The sequence below is a fragment of the Centropristis striata genome, chromosome 2 (genome assembly GCF_030273125.1).
Source record: "Centropristis striata isolate RG_2023a ecotype Rhode Island chromosome 2, C.striata_1.0, whole genome shotgun sequence".
Classification (NCBI taxonomy): Eukaryota; Metazoa; Chordata; class Actinopteri; order Perciformes; family Serranidae; genus Centropristis; species Centropristis striata.
Window position 1 is genome coordinate 8336352 of NC_081518.1, and position 24485 is coordinate 8360836.

The window sequence follows — 24485 nt, forward strand, 5'->3', positions numbered from 1 at the left end:
TCCCTGTGGTGCACTGAGCATGAGTCATGATGAACCCCGTGCTGACTCCTCGTGGTGAGCTATCGATCCTCTACCAGGATCACCTTCTGGCCATCATCTCTAGGCCTCATTAGCAAGGGCTTATTAGCTGAGTAGGGCTGTTACAGTGCTGTGCAGATGAAACAATGGTGAATGAGGAAAACACATTTGATCTTGGACTTTCATGCCTGACTTCCTAAATAGAATAGAATAGATAATTGAATAGAGCCCAAAAACGGAGATGAGACACCTTGGTTGCCATGGAAGAAGATCAATGACTAATTTGAGCTGCTGATCATTCAAACGAAAAACATATAAGAAAAAGGATTTATAGTTAGGGATGCTCGATTTGTATTGGTACCAATACACTATCAGTACTGATAATGGGAAATGTATAATATTATTCTGGTAAGGAAATTACCTATCTATAAAGCAAGACCCTGTGTGGTGTGTGTGTGTGTGTGTGTGTGTGTGTGTGTGTGTGTGTGTGTGTGTGTGTGTGTGTGTGTGCATGGTTAGTCAAACTGACCTAAGATTTCGTATGTGGCTTGCACATGGCATGAAGGTGTGCATCCTCGATTTTGAAGATTTTTGAATTCATTTTTCAAAATATCATTATTTACGTAGGACGTGTTGCGGCATTGCACTGTTTCCGATCGGACGCCTTTTAGGGGAGCTCCGCCCCATTGTGTGATAGGCCTACACCTGGTCAGTAACACAATTCACTCTGGATTTCTACGCCTGACTCTTCTCATCTGTAAGTCTATTTAGCCTACCTATCTTTAGGAGTTTTAAAGTGCGCTACAAGGTTTGATTTTCCAATAATATTCTAATAGTTTCCAGCGAATATCAATGTACAATGTGTATGTGCTGGATGGTGTACGTACCTTATGAAAAGTAAGTGTTTTATGGAGTTGCAGACGTTGTAGTGTGGCATGTAATGTACGAATACATACCAATACATGCCAAATTGCTTTCATTGACTTAACAAGCACACATCACACTCTGATACAGTAGGTGTCAGTGTATCATCAACAGTATTCAGCTTCATACATTAACATGTCTTAAATGAAAGATTATGAATTCAAGTATTTAATTAATTATTTTGGCCAAATTCTGTATAAAAGCAAAAGTATGTTTTTTTATACTTAACTAGAAGAAAAATAAATGGACATTTGAAGAGTGAAAAATGTTAATTTTTGTTGTGTTAATAATAGTGGTGTCAATTAGATTTGGTCTCGCCTGGCCTGCTGCCCCCGCCACCCGGCCCTGCATAAGCGGGAGAAAATGGATGGATGGATAATTGTAGTAATTATAGACCAACTTTCCGTAAAAAGTTCAACAGTTGTGAACGTGCACACAACGTGTTATTATTAACACCAAACCACCATGGCTTTATTTATTTATTACTGGGTTTTCATGACATGCTGTCATTTTGCAAATCTTTATTTATTTTTTTCTTAATTAATTCTGTTGTATTTAATTTAATGTGATTGAACTGAATTAATGAATCAGTCAATTTTAGTCACAGCCCCTGAGGAAAAATATATTTAAAGTTAAACAACATAGACAGTCACCTCCCAAACAGAGAAAACAGAAATAAATGTAGCCACAGTTGTTCAAAAGAAGACAAACATGTTCCTGAGCCATCTCTAAATAATCAGCAAATGTTTCATTTTCAGTCAGTGATGCTTTTCACAATCCTCCGAAGGCTAAAACGGATTTCCCTCTTAATCTTATTAAACAAAGGCGTTGTATAAAAAAAAAGAATAATGTGAAGCAAAATTAATTTCATTTTCCATTTCATTTAGATCTCACAAATGACTGAGTCTGTCTTCCTCAGCAGCACAAAGACAACGTCCAGATGTGTCACAGAGGAGAAATATTCTCTGGAGATCTTATTTTCTTATATTTCATATAGTTTTCCAAACAGAGGTCAATTTTCTGCTTACTCTGTGTTCATATCTGACCGTTTAATCAGGCGTATTTTATTATGTTATGTCCCATTTTTCTAAACATACTAAATACTTATATATATTACATAAAATGATAGCTGTAGTGCACATGTTAATAGCCCTTATCTTGATTGTTTTGTTTGTTTTGTTTTTGTAAAATTCAGATCTATTAACAGCTCACTTTAAACTTTATATAGATTTGTAGAAGTTAACCTGAATGGCAATTAAGTGGAAGGCAAACTCTGCATCACTGATTGCTGATTGTTATTGTCATCATGATTTAAACCATTTTAAACCATTTTAGTTCAACAACAAAATGTAGTACTAACTCCTAAATAACATTCAGTCACTGTGCTGTTGTGGTACTGGAAAAACAAACCAAGAAGTGCCTCTAACTGCATCACATGAATTCTCAAGTACAGCACAAAAAAAGATGCAACAAAAGTACAATGGAAACATTCAGAGAGAGTGAGCGAGGCAGAGACAGAGGGAGAGAGAGAGATCAGCAGCAGTAACAGAGACAGAAACAAGGCAGCTCTGCCCTTCATATTGTATAAATATGAACTGAAATTAAACATTAACGGCATTAACAACACCATAAATCCACAACTCGGGCCCAAAGATTATTTTCTGTCACAAAACACAAATATTTTTGACAGTCGCCTTCCACTGGAATTACTTTTTTCCACACTCAGAAAGTAGTCTACCTAACATGTTGTAAGCTGTGATAAGATAATATAAGATAAACCTTTATTAGTCCCATGATGGGGAAATTGCACCATCACAGCAGCAACTGGGTAGCAGAAAGAAGGATCTGTATAAACAAGGGTAGTGTAAAAAACAGCATAAACATAAAATAAATATAAAGTAGAAACAATTGTATACACATAACATGGGGGGATATAAACAAGATGTAGTTAACATTATTGCACAAGGTTGAATGAGTGAATATGAGAAAATATTCAATTATTAAATAATGCACCACAGTGTGGAAATATTGCGCATTAGTTACATTTATATCTCGTTCAGTCCGTTCAGTTGGTGCTGGTCTACTGGGAGTGCTGCAGGGAGGGAGGACCTTCGTTATCTATGGTTTCTTACAGTAAGGCTGCACAATTAATACATTTCTTTTTAAAATCACAATTTGGACCAGGCCCAATCTTACAGTCCAATGTTTTACAAAGCTCAGTTAAGATTAATCGTTTTTGGTAGAAATGATGTGACCTTTATGAGAGGTGTTGGTTTGTTACGGATGTTTGGAAAGGGCTGGCACTAAAAAAAGAAATTACTTGGCAGGTGATTGAATGAACGAACCATCTGCCTGCCAGTCGCACGACAAGCAAAAACATATTTTCTATTGAGAAAAGCTTTCAGTGTCAATCTTAGCTCTTCTTTCAATAAATAAATAAATGCTCTCCAGGTCTCATATAGCTGATGCTGTAGTATTTTCAACAAACAGTCGCCTGTGTGGTTCGGACACAACTTAAAGCTTTGCAAGATGGATTCTCAGGTGATATGTGATCTCTGATTCTTGCGTGTAATCCTGAAAGCTTGAGGATAGCTGTTGTGCAAGGTGGGCTGTTTTATACTAGAAAGAAAATAGTTCCGACATGACACTGCTCACAATGGTCTGTGAATTATCTTGAGTAACTTGGTCATGTTTTCCAGAAAAGTCTGTTTTTTGGGGGGTGAACTGTCCCTTTAAGTATCTTGATTAAAAAACATCTTACCTCAGCTACACGTTTCTGACCTTGGAAGTCATACTTTCAAAATGTTTTTTAAAGAATTAATTTACATGCTCAAGTTCATGAGTAGTTAATCGCTTTCAAGCGGCTAATTTTCCATAAAGTCTTCCCAAAAGGATTTTTGGGCTCAGCAACATAGAGCCACTTTAAGCAACAGCTGTGGTTCAGACACGTGTCCATTAATTTACCTGCGCTGGGTAATTCTAACTGACCCATGGAGATCCAAAGCAACAAACATTCACCTGTAGGAGGAGGTCCAGTCGCACCGTCAGATGGCCAGGCTGTTGACTTCACTGCAACTTAACTAACTCGTTCTGTAAACTAACGGCACTGTCACATTACACATTTGTCCTGTGAATATTTGCTTTGTCCCTAATTTATTGTACTGACACATTTCTGCATGTGTTTCCTGTTTCGGTGCAATCTCCTGCAGACTCTGATCAGACTTCACCATTGTTCAATGTTGCCCTTCAAATTTGCATTGTCAGCTTTAATTCTAGTCATCCTGCATCCTGTTATTATGTAAAATATTACACTACCCTCGTCAGGAACTTTAGTTGTTTTGGGGACTGGTGGACTGGAATCTAACAAAGCTGGTTTCTAAACAAGTTCACCTTCCTAACTTGTCACATACTGATACTGAATGCAGACCATCAAACTATTACACTCCACTGTGGAGGCTGTTTTTAACATGTCACATTTTAATGTTGTCAATTCAAACAAACTGGCTTTGTTATGTATGTTTATGCAACAAAACTACTCGTTATGATAGAAAATAGATCATAGTTTGGGTTAAAATAAGTACATTTGTGACGTAAGGTAAGTCGTCAATGAAAGTAAGTCAAATTTGACGGATGTGAAATAAAGTCAGGTGTTTGTTTGACACATCCATCCATCCAGCCGTTCCTCCTCATTGTGCGGACTTTCTCGCCCTTTATACTACGAAACCTGACTTGCTCTGATTGTCTAATTGCTGTGCATGGTTTTACATTACAGTTACTTGAAAGCCCAATGCGTCTCATACAGACGTTGAAGGGTACCTTGTGCGTCAGTATCAGACATGGATCGCTGTGACAAAGCATCAGAGGGCCTACTTATTTATTTGTTGTTTAAAGATATTGACATCCATTGAGCAGAGCTACTTATGTTTTGTCTTCTTTGTTTGTCTGATTTTTAAGTGCTTGGGAAGAACAAAACACTCACTAACAGTGTGGGTGAAGCAGCTGTACAGACCTGAACTCACATTACCTTAATAATACACTTGCTGCTGACAATTCATGCACAAGCTTTACCAACAACTAAAGATGGTTAACTCTAACTGACTGAAGACTAAAGTATTTACAATGCCAGTAGTTATAATGAGATACTGGGATGCTCTGAGTGGTCTAGGGCAGCGGTTCCCAAACTTTTTTAGCCGTGCACCCCTTCTATGTCCCAACCGGGTTGACGCACCCCCGATCCCCCACACCTTCAGAAAAAAAAATGCAATAAGCTTTTTTATAACCATATTAAAGGTGGCATGTTTAATTATGCTCAAATGAGCAAAACACACATATAATAAAATAATCACGATCACAACAATGCGCTCTCGCATTTGAATTCATAATGCAACAAACTTATGTGCAAGCTCCCACTTTTGAGAGCAGAGAGGATGGATGACAGGCTCAGGATCAGAGGCAGAAAGCAGATAAGTCGAGGAAAATGTTATAATAAATAAATGTTATAATATTTTGAGCCGCGTCGAACAAAAATTGCAGCAAGTTTAAATGACCGTGGCGCTAACACAACCACGTCATCAAAACACGAGTTGGAAAAATGGAAGAAGATAACTTCTTCTACGCTTCATTTTAAGATGTTTAAGTGCATTTTGAATAGCCTTCATTTATTTATTAATTATTATTACAGTTTTTGATTTCACATTTTACAAAGGAAATGTTTATTTACACACATGTGGGGGAAAAAAATGTAATTGTGTTCTTATCAGACCGCCATTAAATTTTTCATTTCGCGACCCCCTAGCGGCAGCTTGTGCACCCCTGGGGTCCACGCACCACACTTTAGGAACCCCTGGTCTAGGGATATAAGATGCTAACCTACAATTGCAACATCTTCAGGACACCTTTGTTGCACATCACCTCTTCTCTGTCTCTCTTGGTCTAGCTATGGCAGAAGTATAGAAATTTTTAAAATGAGGTGCTAAGAATTTATCTTTCTAACAGGAGAAGTTTAATCTTGGTCCTGATGGAATATTATAACATATTGAATCACTTTGTCTCTGTGTCCAAAATCTAAACTGATGACTCTCATGTTGCTTTGCAGGAGCAACATTCCATAATGTATTAGCCCTAAAGGAATTAATGTGATAATTTCCCCATCCATTTCTACAGTCTAGCACCGGCAACATATTCCCTGTCCGTTTCACAACCCTGAATCACGGCTAATTACACTTTTACAGCGCTTTTTAAAGTTGATTTTAACAAGCCAGCTGTAGCTCCCAACACCACAAAAACACACCGCGGGAGTGTTTGCAGCAGATATTATGAAATGCAGTCTACTTTTATACTCTCAAGAGAAAATCTTGCACGTTATAACGAGATACGTTTCGTGTTAGATTTTCTTCATTATAACAAGACAACTTCTCCTTCTTCTTCTAACAAAGTTTTCTCTTTGTTAAGAGAAAACATGTTTTAATCATGACACACTTTGATGTTAAAGTGTGATGAGCCAGTTCTGCGCTGACATAGGTAATGCATTATTTGTGGCTGTTGAAATTAAATTGGGTAAAATCATTTTCATAAATACAGGACCCACAGACACCTCTTCTGGAAAATTGAAAGCATTGTGGTTTTTGTACATAAGAATATGCTGTGTAATTTAGGAAACATTAGGCAAAACAGGCTATTAGTCAGAAGATTATTTCACACAGCTCAAGTAATCACTATCTACTGGGGTCTGACCCAGTGGTGGACATAACGTTTCTCTATTAAAGGGCACCCATTATGCATCATGTTTTCTCCACTTGAAAAGCACCCTAGAGGCCACTTTGTCCTTCTTGATATATCATAAGGGCATTCAAGAGGTTCTTTTTCAGCATTTGTCTAGTCTGACTCACCGGATGTAGTCTGTTGGGATAAGATGGCATCTCACACGGCGTTCTCCCTCCCCTTCCACTATTGTGCAGGAGCACTGTAGCTGCATCTTTAAAAAAAAAAAAAAAGCCAGATTGTTTTTCCCCTTATGGCAGGATGATAATGGGTCAGCCAGACCTCTTTTAAGCACTTTCAGTGTGGTGTTGTAATCATAAAATTATAAAAAAAAAGTGTTTAAAAACAGGAAATGTTGCACATACCTGGTAGCATACATCTAGTTTAAATGTTTTAATAAGTGTGTGTATTCAATATTCAAGGTCTTTATTAATCATGTGGACAAAAATGACATGGAGTCATTGGCAATGAGAGTAAAAATCACTAAAATCAAAATGAGAATCTAACCATAAAGAAGAGATATATACATATAAAATCAGTATAAATTAGACTGTAATTGCGCTAATTGTGTATGTATTTGTACTTCTTACATAGTGAGAACACGCACAGGTGTTTAACCAACAATGTGAGGACATTTTTGGGAAGTGAGGACATTTCGGTCTGTGTGAGGGTTAAGACATGGTTTTGAAGTTCATCTTATAACTCTGTTAAGGTTAGGCTTAGGGTAAGGGTTTGGGTTCGACATTTAGTTATGATGGTAAAGGTTATGTTAAGGGACTTAGGAACGCATTAATGATGGGTCCTCACAAAGATAGAAGTACAAGGATGTGTGTTTTAGAGTGTGTTTAGGTGAATTTGATAGCCTTTATGATATTACTTCCATGTGATATTGTCAGCAAACGGCACCGATCAGTCACCTGAGGTTATGTGAGTTTGTGGACTAAAGTAAAATCAAATAATCTGCTCTTTGTGTAGTTCCACTCCGCCTGCATAGCTCCAGGTCCCCGCGCCTCCACCAACATGTGTCTGCACAGTAATATGCTGTGGTGCGCATTACCAAGGATGCATAAAGGCAGAGGACAGTACGCGCCCCTGGATGCGAGCAGCTGAAGTCGCAGCCACTCCACTCCATGTTTTGCCCTGCCCTTGCGCGCTCTGCTCGCCGTGCAGCGTGTCTCCGTTGCATTTCGCTTTCCTCACACCGACACGAACACAGGGGCTGCTGTGTGTGCGGGAGAAGTTGTTTGCACAGAGAGCACCAGGTAGCAACTGTCTTCTTCAAACGGATTTGTTCAAGCTGGGAGTAATCGGACTCGCCGGGGTCTTTTTTTTCCTTTTTCCAGGTGGAAGAGACGAAGCTTTTTTGCGATGAGGTGGACGTACCAGTATCTAAAGTGAGGAGTATTTTTTTGTTTTAATGAACATCTGACATCCAGCTCACAGGAGAAATCTTTCAATCAGACCTTTTTGGATTGCTTCTTTTTTTCTATCTGACGGAGCTCGCATTTCTCTGTGAAACACTATCAAGGATTTCACTGATGTATGCGATGTGGAGACTGCAAGTCGCCTTATGTACTCTGTCGGTGCTGTCCCTGTCATCTGCTGGTGAAAGCAAAGCGCGGAGCTGTAGCGAGGCTAGGCAAGCTTATAACGCTAAAGGATTCAGCCTCGTCAATGTGCCTCATCAGGAAATATCAGGTAGGCGAAATGAACTAATCATCAGGGCGTTTCGTCCCTCTCCTCCACGTGCCATGTCCCGTTTCCCCCTCAAATTAAACAATCTGATGATGATCGCCTCACATAACCTCAACTCAAACCTTTGAGCATTAACTCACCCTGTAACCAGCATCCCCCTTTATCAGAGGATAGAGTCAAAAGTCTGCAGCATGCTATTGCTGGTTCATGATTGACTTGTCAGAGCATTTCTCTGAATTTAATCTGTATGCAATCATGTTTGTTGGGCTTATTGTAAGTATTCAGACAAATCAAAGACATGGCATTGCAGTAGAGTGGAACTACATATGCTTTTTTTTTTTTTTGGTTGCTATTTAAAGGTCAGTACCATTCTCTCCATGTCCACACAGCCTAATGATGAATCACAGCAAGCTGCATTTCATTCATTATGTCCCATTAAGTGGACACCAAACACTGCATTTAAAATCCAGGCTGCAGACAAATGAATCCACCTGTCTTGCTGCTCATCATTCTTCCTGATATAGTTAACGTATTTGTTTGAGTTGTTTTAGCTTTTATATTTGAGAGGCCAAATTAAATGAGTAATCAACTTAATTCACACTAATACATGTAGCACCCACATTACCTTTTAGCCTCTGGGCCATTACAGATAAGTGTTCTCCTCCTCAGAGAGGTGACTTCACCCACAAGCTATGAATTGATAGAAAATCCATTTAACATCTAAAAGCTTAAAAAGACTCAAATGTGAGACCTACATGCACCTGGATTTGAGACCATTCATGAATAAAGCTGGATAGACGGAGACAGAGAAAAATTGACGTTGCGTCAGTGGAACCCCAGACATGTTTTGAAAGTAGCTGCATACCTGTTGCTCGCATTCAACAGAAGATCATGGAGCTTGTTGTGTTGTACTTGGCTAAATAGTGAATGCAGTCTACCAGTAGGGGGCTGTATGCACTCAGCAGGAAATACTCCTTATGTTGAGGGTGTCTTTTCTTCTTCTTTTTTGATATTCCTCAAGGCTACAGCTTAGGTTTTAATTCATGCGCTTTGGTACAGCAGAGATATGGGGTTTTATTATCTCTTGTGTGGTGGTAATCACATTTATGGTCAAAGCAGGGAAGGAGATTAGTCAGTAAACATAGTCAGCTCCATGAGAGGGAAGAGGGGAGGCAGAGAGGCCTGAAGTTAATCCCTCTTTTGCCTCTTCCAGACAAAATAGAGATACAGGATTGGTAATTGGCAGTGTCAGGCAGTAATGATCATAGAGTCGCCTTATTTGCTTTTAACAGGGTTTTGGCTGGATGGGAATTTGATAGTTTTGTTACTGATGGAACGTGTGCGTGTAAGCCTCTGTCTGTCTGTGAGCGATCCTTGCCTTACAAATAAATCTCATAATTTCCTCTTAGAATTAAACGATTGTGGTGTAAATTTTCAGACCTTTTTTAAATTCACTAAATGATGATTTGCTATAATATACAAAAAAAAATCTAACAACCTGTTCAGATAATACAGAGGTTAGTACATTCACCTGGAAAAGTAAAGTATGTAAAAGCAAAATGGGAAACTTTGTTCCCACACTTATTCTGCTCCGGCAGTAATACACTGGATATTCATCATCTACTCAAAAGGGAACATTTTCAGAAGACTGCTCAAATAAAAACACTGTGGTTTAGGAATGGGTACCAGTTCCAAATTGTCCATTCCATCTGAATCATATGCCTCCAAGCTTATCAGTTCCTTTTATCAATGCCAGCATATTTTTCTGAACAGCTGTGTATTGCAAAACAATGACATGGAACTCATGTGTGAACGTTGCTGGAAACTTGCAACAAGAAGGAGCCATGGAGATGAGGAAGAAAACACTTTAAAGCGAGGCTTTCTTGACAGACAGACTCTGTTTCTACACTCCAGGCATATTTTTTTCACACAGAAAATGATCAGGAATCAATAGGAGACTTTAAAGAATCAGATCAGACTGTAAAGCAGAAGGGATTATGGCATCAGTATCAAGAAATCTTATCAAGTCCTTACCTGACTGTGGAGTGTGTGCAGAGTCTTTTATTAAAACACTTACATGATACTTTAAAAGTAGTCATGGAGCGCAGCTGCTGTGTTTTACTTCATTATTTGATTCTGATATGACAAGCTAGACAGACATGGTGGCTTCTGATGTTTCCCACTTTTTCCTTTTTGTTATCAGTGTTATAAAGTCTGTGAACAAGCCTTAAAATACTTTTGCCATATAAACATGACCATTGCTCATGTCAAATTTATGCTTAAGTGCTTTATATTTGTGTTATTTATTCAATCTCATTTGATTATTTTAATGTATCCTGAGATGGAACAGTGGATTTAACTTGTGCAGCTGTTTTGATTTAACATTTCTTATGGGAGTGAAAAAATCGTGCAGTTTTCCAGTATTTTGAGTGCAGATTTTTTGTTGGCCTCCACCTCGCCGTTGCACTGGACGGCTTCCATTTCCCACAACATAACACAGATCGTGTCAGATAATATTTATAAATGATTTGGAAATACTTGGACACACTTTCATGGGATCAAGTGGAGTTTTCAGTTTATATTATCCCATGTCATGCAACATTACTCATCTACTTGGATCTTTAGCAAGTTAAAGTCAAAGACAGGGGTCTGTTGGCCTCTGTCTTTGTGATCAAATCCTAATTACAATTCCTGTGCAGCCTGTACACTGTGAGTAATTGGATTTTGTTGTCTCCAAATAACCTTTGCATAAATACAACAGAAGTTAGATATCGGCCTCAGGAGATGGGATAGTAGAGAGCACTCAATTATGCCTAATTAGCTATGCTAATACAAACGTGTGGAAAGCTGCATGTGCAGCGTTAGTGCTCATCCCTTCATCATTTGCCGTGTCATGCTACTGCTATGCCTCTAGATACTAAACACACAGGTTTAATACTTATGCAGAGGTGACTACCTCAGTTCGTAAGCTCCCATTTGCATAAGCTAATTGTTTTGACAGCCACTGACAACCTGAGCTACGTTATTTAAGTGGTGACAAACACAGATGTGTTTACACAGATGTTAGTTTCTGCACATGAATATACAATAGGAATGAATCCACATGTTAACTTTAATTCATCACAGATGTCATACAATTTAAATCAGTTGTTCCTATGTAAAAAATACATCTTTTTATTTATGTGTTTGTTGGTGTAAAACTGAATAGAAGTTTCTTTCTTTGCACTTTTGGATAAGCACATTTACACAGCCACTATCCAAATTCTGCAGGCCATCCATTATTGAAATATTACAGCAGTGTTTTAAATGGGTCTCATGGGCTCCAGAGTCATAAAACTTATCCATATCATAAAGAACCTGGTAAACCGTCAGAGCAGAGACACAAAATTGATGTTTCAGGGATTACACCAAGAGGCGAGGTCATTTCTTTGGGGCTTTCCCTCCCTTTTTAATCTAAATCTGTAAAGTTGTTGTTTTTCTACGCTTTTTATTCCATTTATAACTACCCGATATGTTGTTTTTTCCGTGACAGAGCGGCTGGGCTAATAATAACCCCTCACATTTACAAATGTTGCACCGGATGAAAGCAGGAGCATTCAGGGAACAGTCTCCCGCTGCCTCCAAGACAGTGGGATTTACGTGCTGTATGTGGTTTCACCATGAATGGATGTAATGCACGCTCAGCAGTATAACACCTCCGCCATACTCGCTACTGTGCTCGGCAAATTGTCATCATACTTAGTTTTATTCCTGAATTGAAATAACTGTTTAGCACTGATGCAGACATAATGTAATTGGCTGAGTTGGCTGACTCAGTTAGAGGTCAACCATACTACCCACTTCACTGATTAAAGAGTGCTACTTTCTCTTTTTGCCTAAGGACTCTTGAGTGCTTCAGCTGGTTTACAGGACATACATGGTGAGAGGTAGAGGCCAATTAGAAAAATCTTACCAGCTTTGGACTAGTTTTCATACAGTTAGAGGTCTCTAAGAAGAGTGGCAGCATTGTTTGCAAAGAGCAGTTAGCAGGATAGAGAGCTGGTGCTGAAACACAAGACTGAAAAACGTCCATAACTGGCTGCTGGACAGCTTCATTAAACTCCACCAGGTCCGGCTTATGATTCCTCCGCTCTCGTGTCAGTGTTGTCAGTTTACCATTGCCTGCTTGGTGTTTCACACAGCAGTCAGCCAACGTTACAGCTTGCCTGTGAAGATCACCCCTGTGTGCATGTGTCACACATTAGTTATAGTGTCATGCACACAATGCTGCTTGATTGTCAGCCCTTTGTTCATAAACACAACGGCTCCTGAATGCTTCAGTCGGGCCCTGCCAGGCTCATGCTCCGAGGCTTTGCTGTTAATATCAACATCTACTTACACAGAACGGCTGGGAATCTCATGGGTGGACTCGGCTCTTTGTTTCGGCTTTGAAACAAAATCACTTGATGTGCTGCAGTTGCTATTAATGCAGTGCCCGACTCTTATATTTCCTTTCTCAAGAATAACAATTACCTTTGGGGTTCATCTGTAGCAACTTTGAAGAATATTGTTTGATTTCTCTTTAACAGAACAGTTATTAGCTGTTACACAATCCAGCATAATTTCGCCTCTTGTGAATTCCTGAAGCTGAAACTCTGTCTGCTTATCGCTGTGATCTGTGCTGCGCAGGTTGTGAGATGCATGCAGTTCCCCAATTCCCTTAAACTCAACCCACATATCAGAAATCTTTGCCGTTTGTACTTAAATGGATGTCAGGACCCTTGTGAACCTCCTGTATACGGCACAGTTAATGCTGTCAGCATTTGAGCTTTCTCGGCACAGACATCGCTGTAGCTCTTAAAATAAACCATCTTACAACACTTATTAATGTCTAAATGCAGGATTCTTACGAGACTGCCTGAGATGTACTTCAGGAGAAAAAAAGCCTCCAATAAATCTTGTTTTTATATTCGGGGTGGGCCACTATCCAAAATCTTCTATCATAGTATAGTATATACACATGTGCATCTCAATACATTATAATATCATGGAAAAGTCAATTTCCAGTAGTTCAAGTCAAATAGCCCCAATTAAGTATTGAGTGCATATAGATGGACAGCATTTTCAGAGGCCAAATTTCCATATTAAACATATTTTTTTAAATTGGTCTTTTATAATAGATAAAGAAACTGAATTTTAGGTCTTCATTAAATGTAAGCCATCATCTTTATAATTAGAAGAAATTAAATAAATTAATACATGAAATGTTTCATCCTGTGTCATGGATCTATATAATGTGATATTTCCACTTTTTGAATTGAATTACTGACATAAATAAACTTTTGATGATATTCTACTGTATTGAGATGCACCTGTGTGTGTGTGTGTGTGTGTGTGTGTGTGTGTGTGTGTGTGTGTGTATTTATATGTTTTTTTTCTTCAAGGTAACGGTATACAGATACAGTGACTATGTTCATTCAAATAAAAATGGTTTGAAATAGCACCATTGAATTCATCAAGGTTTGTTTCTTTTTATTTGAAACTTTCATACAAAGCAAAATAATTCCCCAACAAGAGATAACACTTGATTTTAAAAAATAGAAACTAATATTCTTGCAAAATGGAAGCTTTAAGGCCCCTAAGATCCATAATTTCAAGTGTTCTGGGTTTTAAGGTTGACAGAGTGCCTCTTCCTGTTCTATATTTACAATTTAATTCTCCTCCTCCATTTCTGCTTAAATCAAGTTACCTTGTGAAGCAGCTGGACAATAGCTGCAGCAGTGGAAACATGGATGCATTATTGAAGTGGATAGGGCGCCCACTGCGGCCCAAAAAGTGTTTTCCCCAAAGACCACCACTCTGTAAAAGAGACGTCTGTAATCAAGGCAATCAAGGCGAATTATGACTCTGTTATGAATTTTAAATCCATGGAGGTTTTGTATTTGTAACATTTTCTTTGAGCCAAAAAAAACCTATTTAAAATTCTATGACATTATCACATTGTAAAGTCTATGGGCTGAGCAGAAACAAGTGAGGGAAACACTACTGTGCATTTCCAGTGGGCTGCTACCACAGAAGTATGTAAACCTGGTAGCTCAAAAACTTTTTTTGGTTTGCATTTCCCATTGGACTGCCTGGGCGCTCCCTTTGGGTCCAGTATCCAGTTCTTAGAATACATCCATTGGTGGTAACGGCATTGCAAATCTCTACTGGTGGAAACATTTCCAAGTCCAGGTGGTTTCATAACGAATGCATTTTTCAGGGCCTTGGCTTTAATTCTTTGATATTGGAAATGATTCAAGGAGATGATAAAATATATTCATAATTAAAGTTTTGAGTACAGTTTATTATTGGTGTTCTCCCTTAAGATTTCCTTGCAAAAATCAGCATTTCAAGTTAGAATCTATTTAACAAAGTGTCAGGAATTTTTAACGATGCAATATGCCAACGAAAATATGGTGACAGTCGATGGTTAATCTGCTGTACATCATCACAAACCTATGTAATCAGCAGTCTGTTGCACTGATCTCTTTTTAATTTACTTAGCATGCTGGGCAGGTATGCGGGAAAAAAATTGGGGGGGATTTTAGATGTGTTTGCAGCCAGATGCCTAATTACTAAATAATGGAATGACATGAGACCTTTAGTGAAAGTGTGGGAATACCACTCTAAAAGCCCTTGCCTCGCAAATATCCATATAAAAATTCTGTAGGGCATTTTTTTCCAAAGCCCATTAAGATGCTCTTGGCTCTGCCAAATTGGAAATAAGTCTCTTGCCAGCCTGTATACATCTTCAGAGAGAACAGTTAATGAGATGTGAGGGAGATTAGGCTGTGTGTTCGTGTGTGTGTGTATGTAGGTATGTGTGTGTGTGTGTGTGTGTGTGTGTGTGTGCAGCAGATTAGCCTCACTTTCCAGATCTTTTTTGCTTTGCACCTCTATTGTGGTGGAAAATGACAGAAAGTGTTTTGTTTTTCATTGGCTGAGACAGATTGTATGCATGGAACATCCAAATGAGTTTCAGTATGAATCATCCAGCTGCGCTCTTCCACCTTTTGTCAGATTTGGCAAATGAGAATATCTGACAGTTGTCCTGACCCGAACAATGTGTCAACCCTCTGCAGGCATTCATGCCTGAAATGCATATGGTCTGCAAGCTTCCTGGCAGCCTTCCTCAGCACCATGTATGGTGTTTTCTGAGTTGTGTGAAAAGCCTCCGGCGAGCGTAGGAGACTGCTATAGCACTTTTTCCAGTTTTCAATCAACTGCTGGCCTAAATCAGTAATGGAGGGTGGGATTAAGGATCGCTACCCTCTCGAGCCTTGAGAGGAACTAGAAAATAACAGCAAAAAGTCTATGGATGGATGTGACTGTATGTTGAGGGATTAGAAGTGAGAGAGTAGGAGAAAATAAGTAAGAAAATCAGCAAATTTTCTCTGTAACAGCAAGTATACTGGCAAGGAGAGCATCCTTGACTAACCATGTGTTGAAATCATCATCGCAGTAACTCTGTGAGGGATACAAGGAGGGAGTCAGGAAGAATGTAATCCATCTGAACTTGAGGGATTAGTGATCTGACTCGCTGTTTGTGTCACACAAGGATCGCCCCATGCTGCCTTTTATACTCGTCTCTACAAAAAGAAAAGAAGCGCTCAACTTTGCTTCTGCCATTAATACACGAGTGACAGAGAAACTGCCGTGGGAGGTAACAGAAGGGAAAGTCACGAATGGTATTCCTCCACTGGGAAAAGTGTTCCCTCTTGGGTTTCTCTGTCAGTGGGTGAGGGTGGTGCAGGAATGCTGTAGATGAGGTCACATTGTCATATTATTGTTGACGTGAGAATAGAAGGTGGGTAAGGTGGCCCACCTACTAATGTGTATGTAGGGGAGACCCTCAGGATTGACCTAAAGCTATATAAAACATACTGTTTAGTACACAGACAACAAAAATCACTCCTATTTTTACCCTCTAGCCAAGAGGGTGTTTGTGGTTTTCCGACCATTATTTATGATGTATATTAGAGAAGCAGGGCGTTCTGTTGTGTTTATTGCTATGGTCTTTCGTTTTGCCCACAGAGACTCGATGTCTCTGGAGGGTAGTCTCTGAATAGAAGTCCCAGGCTTGACACCGATGATAAGGCTCAGAGAGATGAGCGCCACACATTGCTTTTGGGAAAACCCACATGGGTATGTCACATCGAGGTGTCAAGGATGCAAATACATCTCACACTGGGGACGTTTTGTTTTTGTTTTTCAGACACAGACAAGTACACATGGCTGAGGTGATTTGCTAAATAACCCGCCCCTTAGAGACTTGGAAGTAAACAAGCATTAAGCACAGATAAACATGGCGTGCCAAAATTGTCATGGAAACATCAGACGCTGCTGACAGATGTTGACAGCGGTGGTGGCACTGGCGTTACAAACTTGACAATGACACGGTTGTTGTGTTGAAGGAACATTTCTACCTCTGAAAGGCCTCCGTGGTGGTTTCACTGTTGTGAAACCATGGGGGGCCTTTGATGTATCAAAATCAATAGTGCAGATGATTCAACATGCAGACATTTTTTACTACAAGCAAAGCCACAGCAGCACATCAGTGGCTAACTTTAAGGCCTACCAGCATCACTTAAGACTCTAAATATAGTAATACTCTTGTCATTGAGTTGTTGAGGCAGAAAATGTAATATTTGGATACTATAACGGTTTGGAAAATGTAACACTTGTATACTTTCTACCTCTTTTCTCTTTCTCATTTGAAATACAAGGTCATCCTTTATGTCAGGTTGACCTATGTTAGGTCTTGTGGGGGTCTATTTAAAGAGTAGAGACGAATAAGCTGGGGATATTCAATCAATACTTTCTGAATTCCCCAGCAGGTCTGTGGCCCTTTTTTTTTATTTTGAACAGATTCAGTAATTTTCCTTCGTTTGACTTTACTCAAACATAATTAGTTGTTTTAGTATTTGTTGGGGATTATTTACAGTTGCGGATTTGTTCCCCTGTTGAACGTATACAGTCATGGAAAAAATTATTAACGTGATAATAACCAAAATCATTATCAAGTAAACCATGGAAAATGGCTAGATATCAGCTCTTAAATTAAACTCTAATGAGCTATTTTTGTTATCATTATATTTGTCCAAACAAATGTACTTTTACTTGGATCAGGCATTAAAATTAAGAAAAAAAAGTGGTCTTATATTTTTTTCCATAACTTTATATCATCGGGACTACAGGACATGGAATGGACTGTAGTCTGAATCTCTGCTGTGATTGGTCAGTGTTTCTGGCTCTTCTTCTTCTGCATGTTCTGCCATCTGTGTACCGTCCATCGGTGCAGCTGGGGGGAGTATTTACTGTTTTTACTGTGATAAATCACCAGTAAAAGCTTTAAACCAAAAACTACACAATCGAACATGGTCCAGCAGGGAGGTGATCCAAGATTGGGAAGATATGGGAAAATAGTCACAAGCTGATAGCAGCTCGAGCCGGGAGCAGAAAAACCTGTTTGAGACTGAGTTTTTTCTCTCACAGGGATTCATTTTATAAATGTTTACCCCATTATTTGAAACCTTGGCTGCATTTAATATGAACATTTAAACTTGCAGATTATATTAGGGATGCACAATATTATCGGCACATTATCGGTAACGGCCGATATTGGCTTGAAAATGAACTATCGGACATCGGCCAACAAGCTGATATCCGCCGATATAGTAAACAGATTAAATAATGCGGTGCACATCACCTCTCTGTTGCACCTTGTTTGTAGCTCATAGAATTGTGCAGTGTAGTCTGAGCCCACCTCTTTATTTATGTTCTAATTAGGGACTGTAGCTGCTTATATTTTTTGTACTTTTTGTGATTTTGTTTGCACAGTGCTGATTGAGTTGTCACATATTGGGCTCCTGTTTTAAGTTGAATTTGAATTTAAGCAGCAGTCTGTAAGGTACATGTAGTTTTATTCAATTTGGGTTTAATTGCTGTACACTTTCACTTTTCACATGTTCCCATTGAACACAGATTATGTTTACTTATTATGCCAATTGGGAAATTGGCCAAATTTACCCTGATTGTGGGTATTAGTTGTGCGGGACAAAAGTATCAGTAATCGGCTAAATGAGTTGTAAAAAATCAGCATATCCAATATCGACAAAAAATCCAATATCGTGCATCCCTAGATTATATGTATATATATGACAGAAATTGAGGAAAAGCATAAAAGCTCCCTTTTAACACAATATAAACTAAATGAATAGGTTAATTAATAATTTTCTGAAAAGGTTTTGTTCCCAGTCTACTGTCTAGTTTCATTGCAACAACAGTTCTTTTTCTTTTTTCAGAGAAAATCAATTAATTTTGTCCTCTAGACCAAAGAAAAATCTATGACATCGCCTTGCACTCCACGACCCAAAGTACAAGGCAATGTCGCGTTCTCCCCAATCTGTGCAACGCCCAACACAGAAAGTGAAATCAACTTATGGCTGAGTGGAGAGTTCTGTTTCTTTCTTACTGCCTACTGTAGACGCTAGTAACTATAGCAGCACACTGTCTGTGGTGGGGCTCAACATTAGAATGCATTTCCTGTAGCTGGTGTTTATGATTTATTGTGTGTAAGTAGGAAACATGAATGGGATGGTGTGCTATTTTCACAATGTATGACCAAACCAGACCATTTTCATAACTGGAATGAGGATCTTAATTGGAATACAGCGGGCCTGTAACACACTCAGTCACAAGATTGAGATATTTTTTTGGCTCTGATGCTGTGTGGGTGCTTTTGTGCTATCTTTTGCCCTGCAATAGCGGAGGTTCAGCAAGGGTTCAGTTCAGGAGATTCAGTGATAAAGAAGGGCTTTGTGCTCTCAGCTCTCTGCCTGTGTAAAGATGTGTGTTACTCCTGCTTCTCTCATTTCTAATAAATGAGCTGTAGGTCAAATGAAATTGATCACCAGCACATTTGGAAATGAGGCAACAGGAAAATATCTCCAGCTAATATTCTGGGGCAGCCCGCTACAATGTTTACCTAAATCAGTAAACTGGCATTCAAATTCAATAATTTCATGACAGCAGTGTTGCAGTGGGCGTAAAGAAAGAGTTCCAACTGCATGACTGCATCTCTCAAGTGAATAGATGATAATGGCTCCCCAAGTAACACGGCAATAGAAAACCAGAGTGCGAGATTCACAACAGTATACAGATTTGTAGAAAACTGTGTTTCAAAGAACAGTAGCTGTTAGCCAGGACAAGACATGCTAGGAAAGCATGTTGTTGTAGTTATAAATTAGGAAATTTATACCGATTACATGAGTTCATGACCCAGTTTAGTGTGATCTCGTTTGCGGCTTTGAGGTGGAGAGACTAATTGGGGATCGTTATTATTTTTATGTTAATGCAAGAATGTAGAGGGCTGATCTTAACCCCGGGTCACATTTCCGGGCCTTAATTATAACATTAAATAATAGGCTTTGCAGTGAAATGCCGTGGGGGATATAATGACACTCCTGCTTGTGTCAGAGGTCTACCCTATGTTTCTCACCCTGTGCTGCCTCATTTCCTTTTTTTTCCCGGTTTATATGCTGTGTTCCTTTTATTCTGTGATCTGTGGGAGCCTAAATAATACGGATGTTATGGATTTTATGATGATTGAATCCTGCAAAAATGCTAAAATGTTCCTTAAAACTTTAACTACCCAATATGGGTGAGAAGAGGTTTTGCAGTTTAGATATTATGAAGAATTAAAATGGCTTTTTTAGCAACTGCTAAAAATGTAGTTTTCTGGAACAATAGAGCAATATTTTATTACAGTGGCTTATAAAAGCTCTGTATAACTGGATGTGTTCTGCATGTCTAATGATATTCCACTACAGATCACTGAATACATGCTCTTACATGTAAATTCCTTTAGATTATTCAACTTAAATACCATATTATTAAGATTTTGGATTGTTTTAGAATACTTTCCAGTTGTCTGACTTAATTTCTCTCTGTCTTTTATTTCCATGCCAAAATCTCATAGCAGACAGTATCCTGGTTGTGGTTCTCCTCTGATGTTTTCGTGTGGAAGGCGCACTGCATGCACACATATTGTTGCATGGCTCATATGAACTTTAGAGCAACTAAAATAAAAATCAACTAAAAGGGCACTTGGAGAGGACAGACCTCTGCCAATGCCATGCCCGATCTTGCAATGTTAGTTAAATATAATTTGTGTGCTCGCCCCAAGTTTGAAAGGTTTCTTTCCTGGCTCATGTTGCACCCTTCCACCAAGTTTAGTAAAAACTGGGCCAGTAGTTTTTCTGTAATCAAAATAAAACCACAAACAAACTGAAACACAACCTTTTTTTCTGTGGGAAATAAAGTAATCCCTTTGTTAAGGACGATAATTGTATTCAGAATACATACAGTCATGGAAAAAAATGTTGGACCACCCTTGTTTTCTCTAATTTCTGGTTCATTTTAATGCCTGGTACAACTAAAGGTACATTTGTTAGGACAAATAATGATGACAACAAAAATAGCTCATAAGAGTTTAATTTAAGAGCCATTTCCCATGGTTTTCATGATAATGATTTTGGTTATTATCGAGAAAACCATGGAAAAGGGCTAAATATCAGCTCTTAAATTTAACTCTTATGAGCTATTTTTGTTTTTATCATTATATTTGTCCAAATAAATGTACCTTTAGTTGTACCAAGCATTACAATGAACAAGAAATTAGGGAAATGGTCTAATTTTTTTTTCCATGACTGTATAAGAAACTGTGCTATGTGATTTGATTTTATCTGTAATGCTATATGAGACTGGTCTCCCCTATAAAATGACCCCACAGGTCTTTTGTACAGGCAGCAAAATACGACTCACATTTACGTTTCAGACTGTCCTCCGTCGCCCTCTAGCTGCCGTAATAATACTCAATGATGTCGACGCATCTTATAAAAGGCAGAAGTTGCAGTCTGGGCAGGTGGGAGTGATGGTGGACAGGTCGAGACTTTCACAAAGGAGAATGGCACATTCGTGTCTGAACTTCTGTGCCTCAGGTTTTGTGCATGAGGGTGAGGGTTGGAACGTAGATGGACCGGTAAATCGAGACCTTTGACTTCAGTCTCAGCTCCTTCTTCACCACAACGGTCCGGTACAACGCCCGCATTACTGCTGACGGAGCACCTAACCGCCTGTCCATCTCACGCTCCATTCTACCCTCACTCATGAATAAGACCCCGAGATACTTGATCTGCTTCGCTTGAGGCAGTACCTCTCTGCCCACCCATCCGCAAACCCTGAAATGCTCACATGTGTCCTTATGGGTGATTGACAAGCGACCTATTCTGTCGTTTAGGTGGAGATCATGTTGCGCAATACAGTTGCTCCTATTTAGCAATTTAAATACAGTACAGGCCAAAAGTTTGGACACACCTTCTCATTCAATGCGTTTTTCTTTATTTTCATGACTATTTACATTGTAGATTCTCACTGAAGGCATCAAAACTATGAATGAACACATATGGAATTATGTTCTTAACAAAAAAAGTGTGAAATAACTGAAAACATGTCTTGTATTTTAGATTCCTCAAAGTAGCCACCCTTTGCTTACTAGAATATAAGACATGTTTTCAGTTATTTCACACTTTTTTCTTAAGTACATAATTCCACATGTGTTCATTAATAGTTTTGATGAATTTACAATGTCAATAGTCATGAAAATAAAGGAAACGCATTGAATGAGAAGGTGTGTCCAAACTTTTGGCCTGTATTGTATGTAATCCTATTATTTGTACATCACTCCCCAATCCTGATAATGGTGCCACATATTGTTTTTTGTTTTTTTAATCCAATTGATCTGTAATGAAGCATGGTGGACGTAGGACTTGCAGAGTGCTTCAGAACAACATCAGATTTCATGTGGAACTAAAGAAGAACAGCGGGGGCGAACCAGCAGGTCATTTAAATCACCTCTCCTTGCCGCTGATGAGAGCATAGAGCAGTCTTGCAGGAAAAAAAATATCCAGGCTCACTAGGCTCACACCACTGACTTGAACGGGGCCACATAGTGCATCTCCAGGGAGCCTCGTCGCCATGACAAATGTGACAAGCTCACGTAACGTTAATGTCAGGAGAGGACCGGCCGTTCTGAGAATGTTGATGAGGCTTGAGAAAGAATATCTCCAGCCTTCATCGTTCCACTGTTATTAATTCAAGGCCTGTTGGAAGGGAAGTGCATGCGTTTTGGGAAGGGTTATTGAAACGGACGGTTTAATGAGCCTGTGTCCACTGTTCACATCTTTTGGGCCCTCGGATTTCTTCATGTGTCAAATGAAACATCTGCCATTGTGATGCTTCTTGGCGCTTCCTCGTTCTTTGGCTCCTGGGGGGTGCTAGAATCTGAAAAGAAGCCAGCCTCGTCTCCTGCTCCCAGAACCCCGCTGTTTCCTGTCCCCTGTGTAAGCTGCCGGTAAATGAGTGGGCTGGTCATCTAGCACCCTGGGGCTCTACCTCGGGCTCTTCAGACCACCAGCTGTTGTGTTTAGGACTGAGTCATGCACCAGTTAGCATGATGAATCCAGAGCACGAGTGCAAGGCTTTAACCTCGCTGTATGTCTCCCCCTCTTCTCCCCTTGCCTCGAAGTATGAAAAAGCTGAAATAAAACGTTTTTTACCAAACACCGTGAAGACAAGAATGAGCTATGATTTGTACTATTCAGTGTAAAGATTTCTAGGATAACTCACCATCTAGAAGTTGATTGATCAAGAACATATGGGCCCAGTTAGCATGACAGAAATTGTGAATCCCGGGGCATTGGTTCCCTCCTTGCGGGTGTTTTCAGTTGCTGGACATTCGCCCAATTTCCACCCCATACATCCCACAGGACGCTCTAACAAGATGTGATTGTATAATTGTAAAGTCAAGCAGCTCCATTATCCTTCAAAAATATAATGCTCCAGGCAAAAAAGATAAAATAATATAAAATTAGATAAGATAACTTATAAAACCCTTGGTTGTTTTACTCTTTTTGCTGTAATAACTGTGTTTGTTCTCCTTGTGTAATACTTTACATTAGCTAAATGAAACTTTAACACATTTGTATGTTGTATTATGACAGTATCTGATATAGAAATAGAATAGAAAATGAACTGGAGACCATTCAATTGCTTAAATAAAGCTTAAACTTATACTTGTGTAAAAAGGAAAACCTCCCTTGTGCATGTTGGTTATTTTGTCCAGAGGGCACCCACACTTCTGTGCATATACCTTTGAAGTGACAGAATGGCAGACACTTTATAGCTCAATTAATGTTATTACAACTAAACATAATACAGTATGATTTAGAGCTAATGCATATACCCTTAAGAGTTCAAACAAAATTTGCAAAAGTGTCAGGAATTTCCTTTTTCTTTGTGGTAACAAGGAACAGGGAAATACAGTAAAAGGGGCACAGATGACTGTTTTGAAAGCACAACTAAAACACTGATTACTTAAATTGCAAAACTATGACATTATGTTATCTGTTACAACAAAAGAAAGTAATCTGAGTACCATGTAGAAGTACTGTTTAAGGTGCTTTAATACATTTGGCTTGCAGTTAATCACATAATATGTAAAAGCTAAATAAGCAGGCAAGGTGGTGTGAGAGTGTGTTGCTGTGGCTCTTTTCTGGAAGAAGTATGTGCCAGTTTAGACACCGGTACACACCGAACTTGAAAAAGCTCCAGTTGAAAGGATTTGTGTGTTTATTCTTTGCCAGCTCTAGTTTTTAAAGGGAAAGGTGCAGCACTGCCGGGTAAATGTGTTGCAGACTTTGATGACGTGTTGGAGCTTTAAACTCTCTTCATCAATTCACTGCGGCCACTTCACTTCTTCTTTTATTATCCCCCTCTGCCAAATGAACTGCAATGAATTACCCTATTTTATAGCAAGGATTTACAGTAAACAGACTCTCTTTCGACCCTGCAGCTACGCTCATATTCTACTTAATGTAAATCTTAAGTCTAATGATGGGAGATCAAATGCCTGTATCCACTCGATACAGGCATTTATAGACTGTCCTTTCATTGATACAGGAATGTGTAAGCCTTGAAGATATCTCTATCTCATCTAATGTTTGTCC

General features: G+C 39.1%; 1 protein-coding gene across 2 annotated transcripts in view; it reads left to right on the forward strand.

Moving 5' to 3' along the window:
• Nucleotides 1-7897: 7897 nt before the first annotated feature.
• LOC131984035 (glypican-6-like) overlaps nt 7898-24485 on the forward strand; it is a 189260-nt gene continuing 172672 nt past the window's right edge. For both annotated transcript variants that reach the window (XM_059348900.1, XM_059348908.1), the window contains exon 1: nt 7898-8400. In XM_059348900.1, coding sequence (XP_059204883.1) covers nt 8241-8400 — 160 coding nt within the window. In that variant the 5' untranslated portion in view covers nt 7898-8240. The remainder of the gene's footprint in view (nt 8401-24485) is intronic.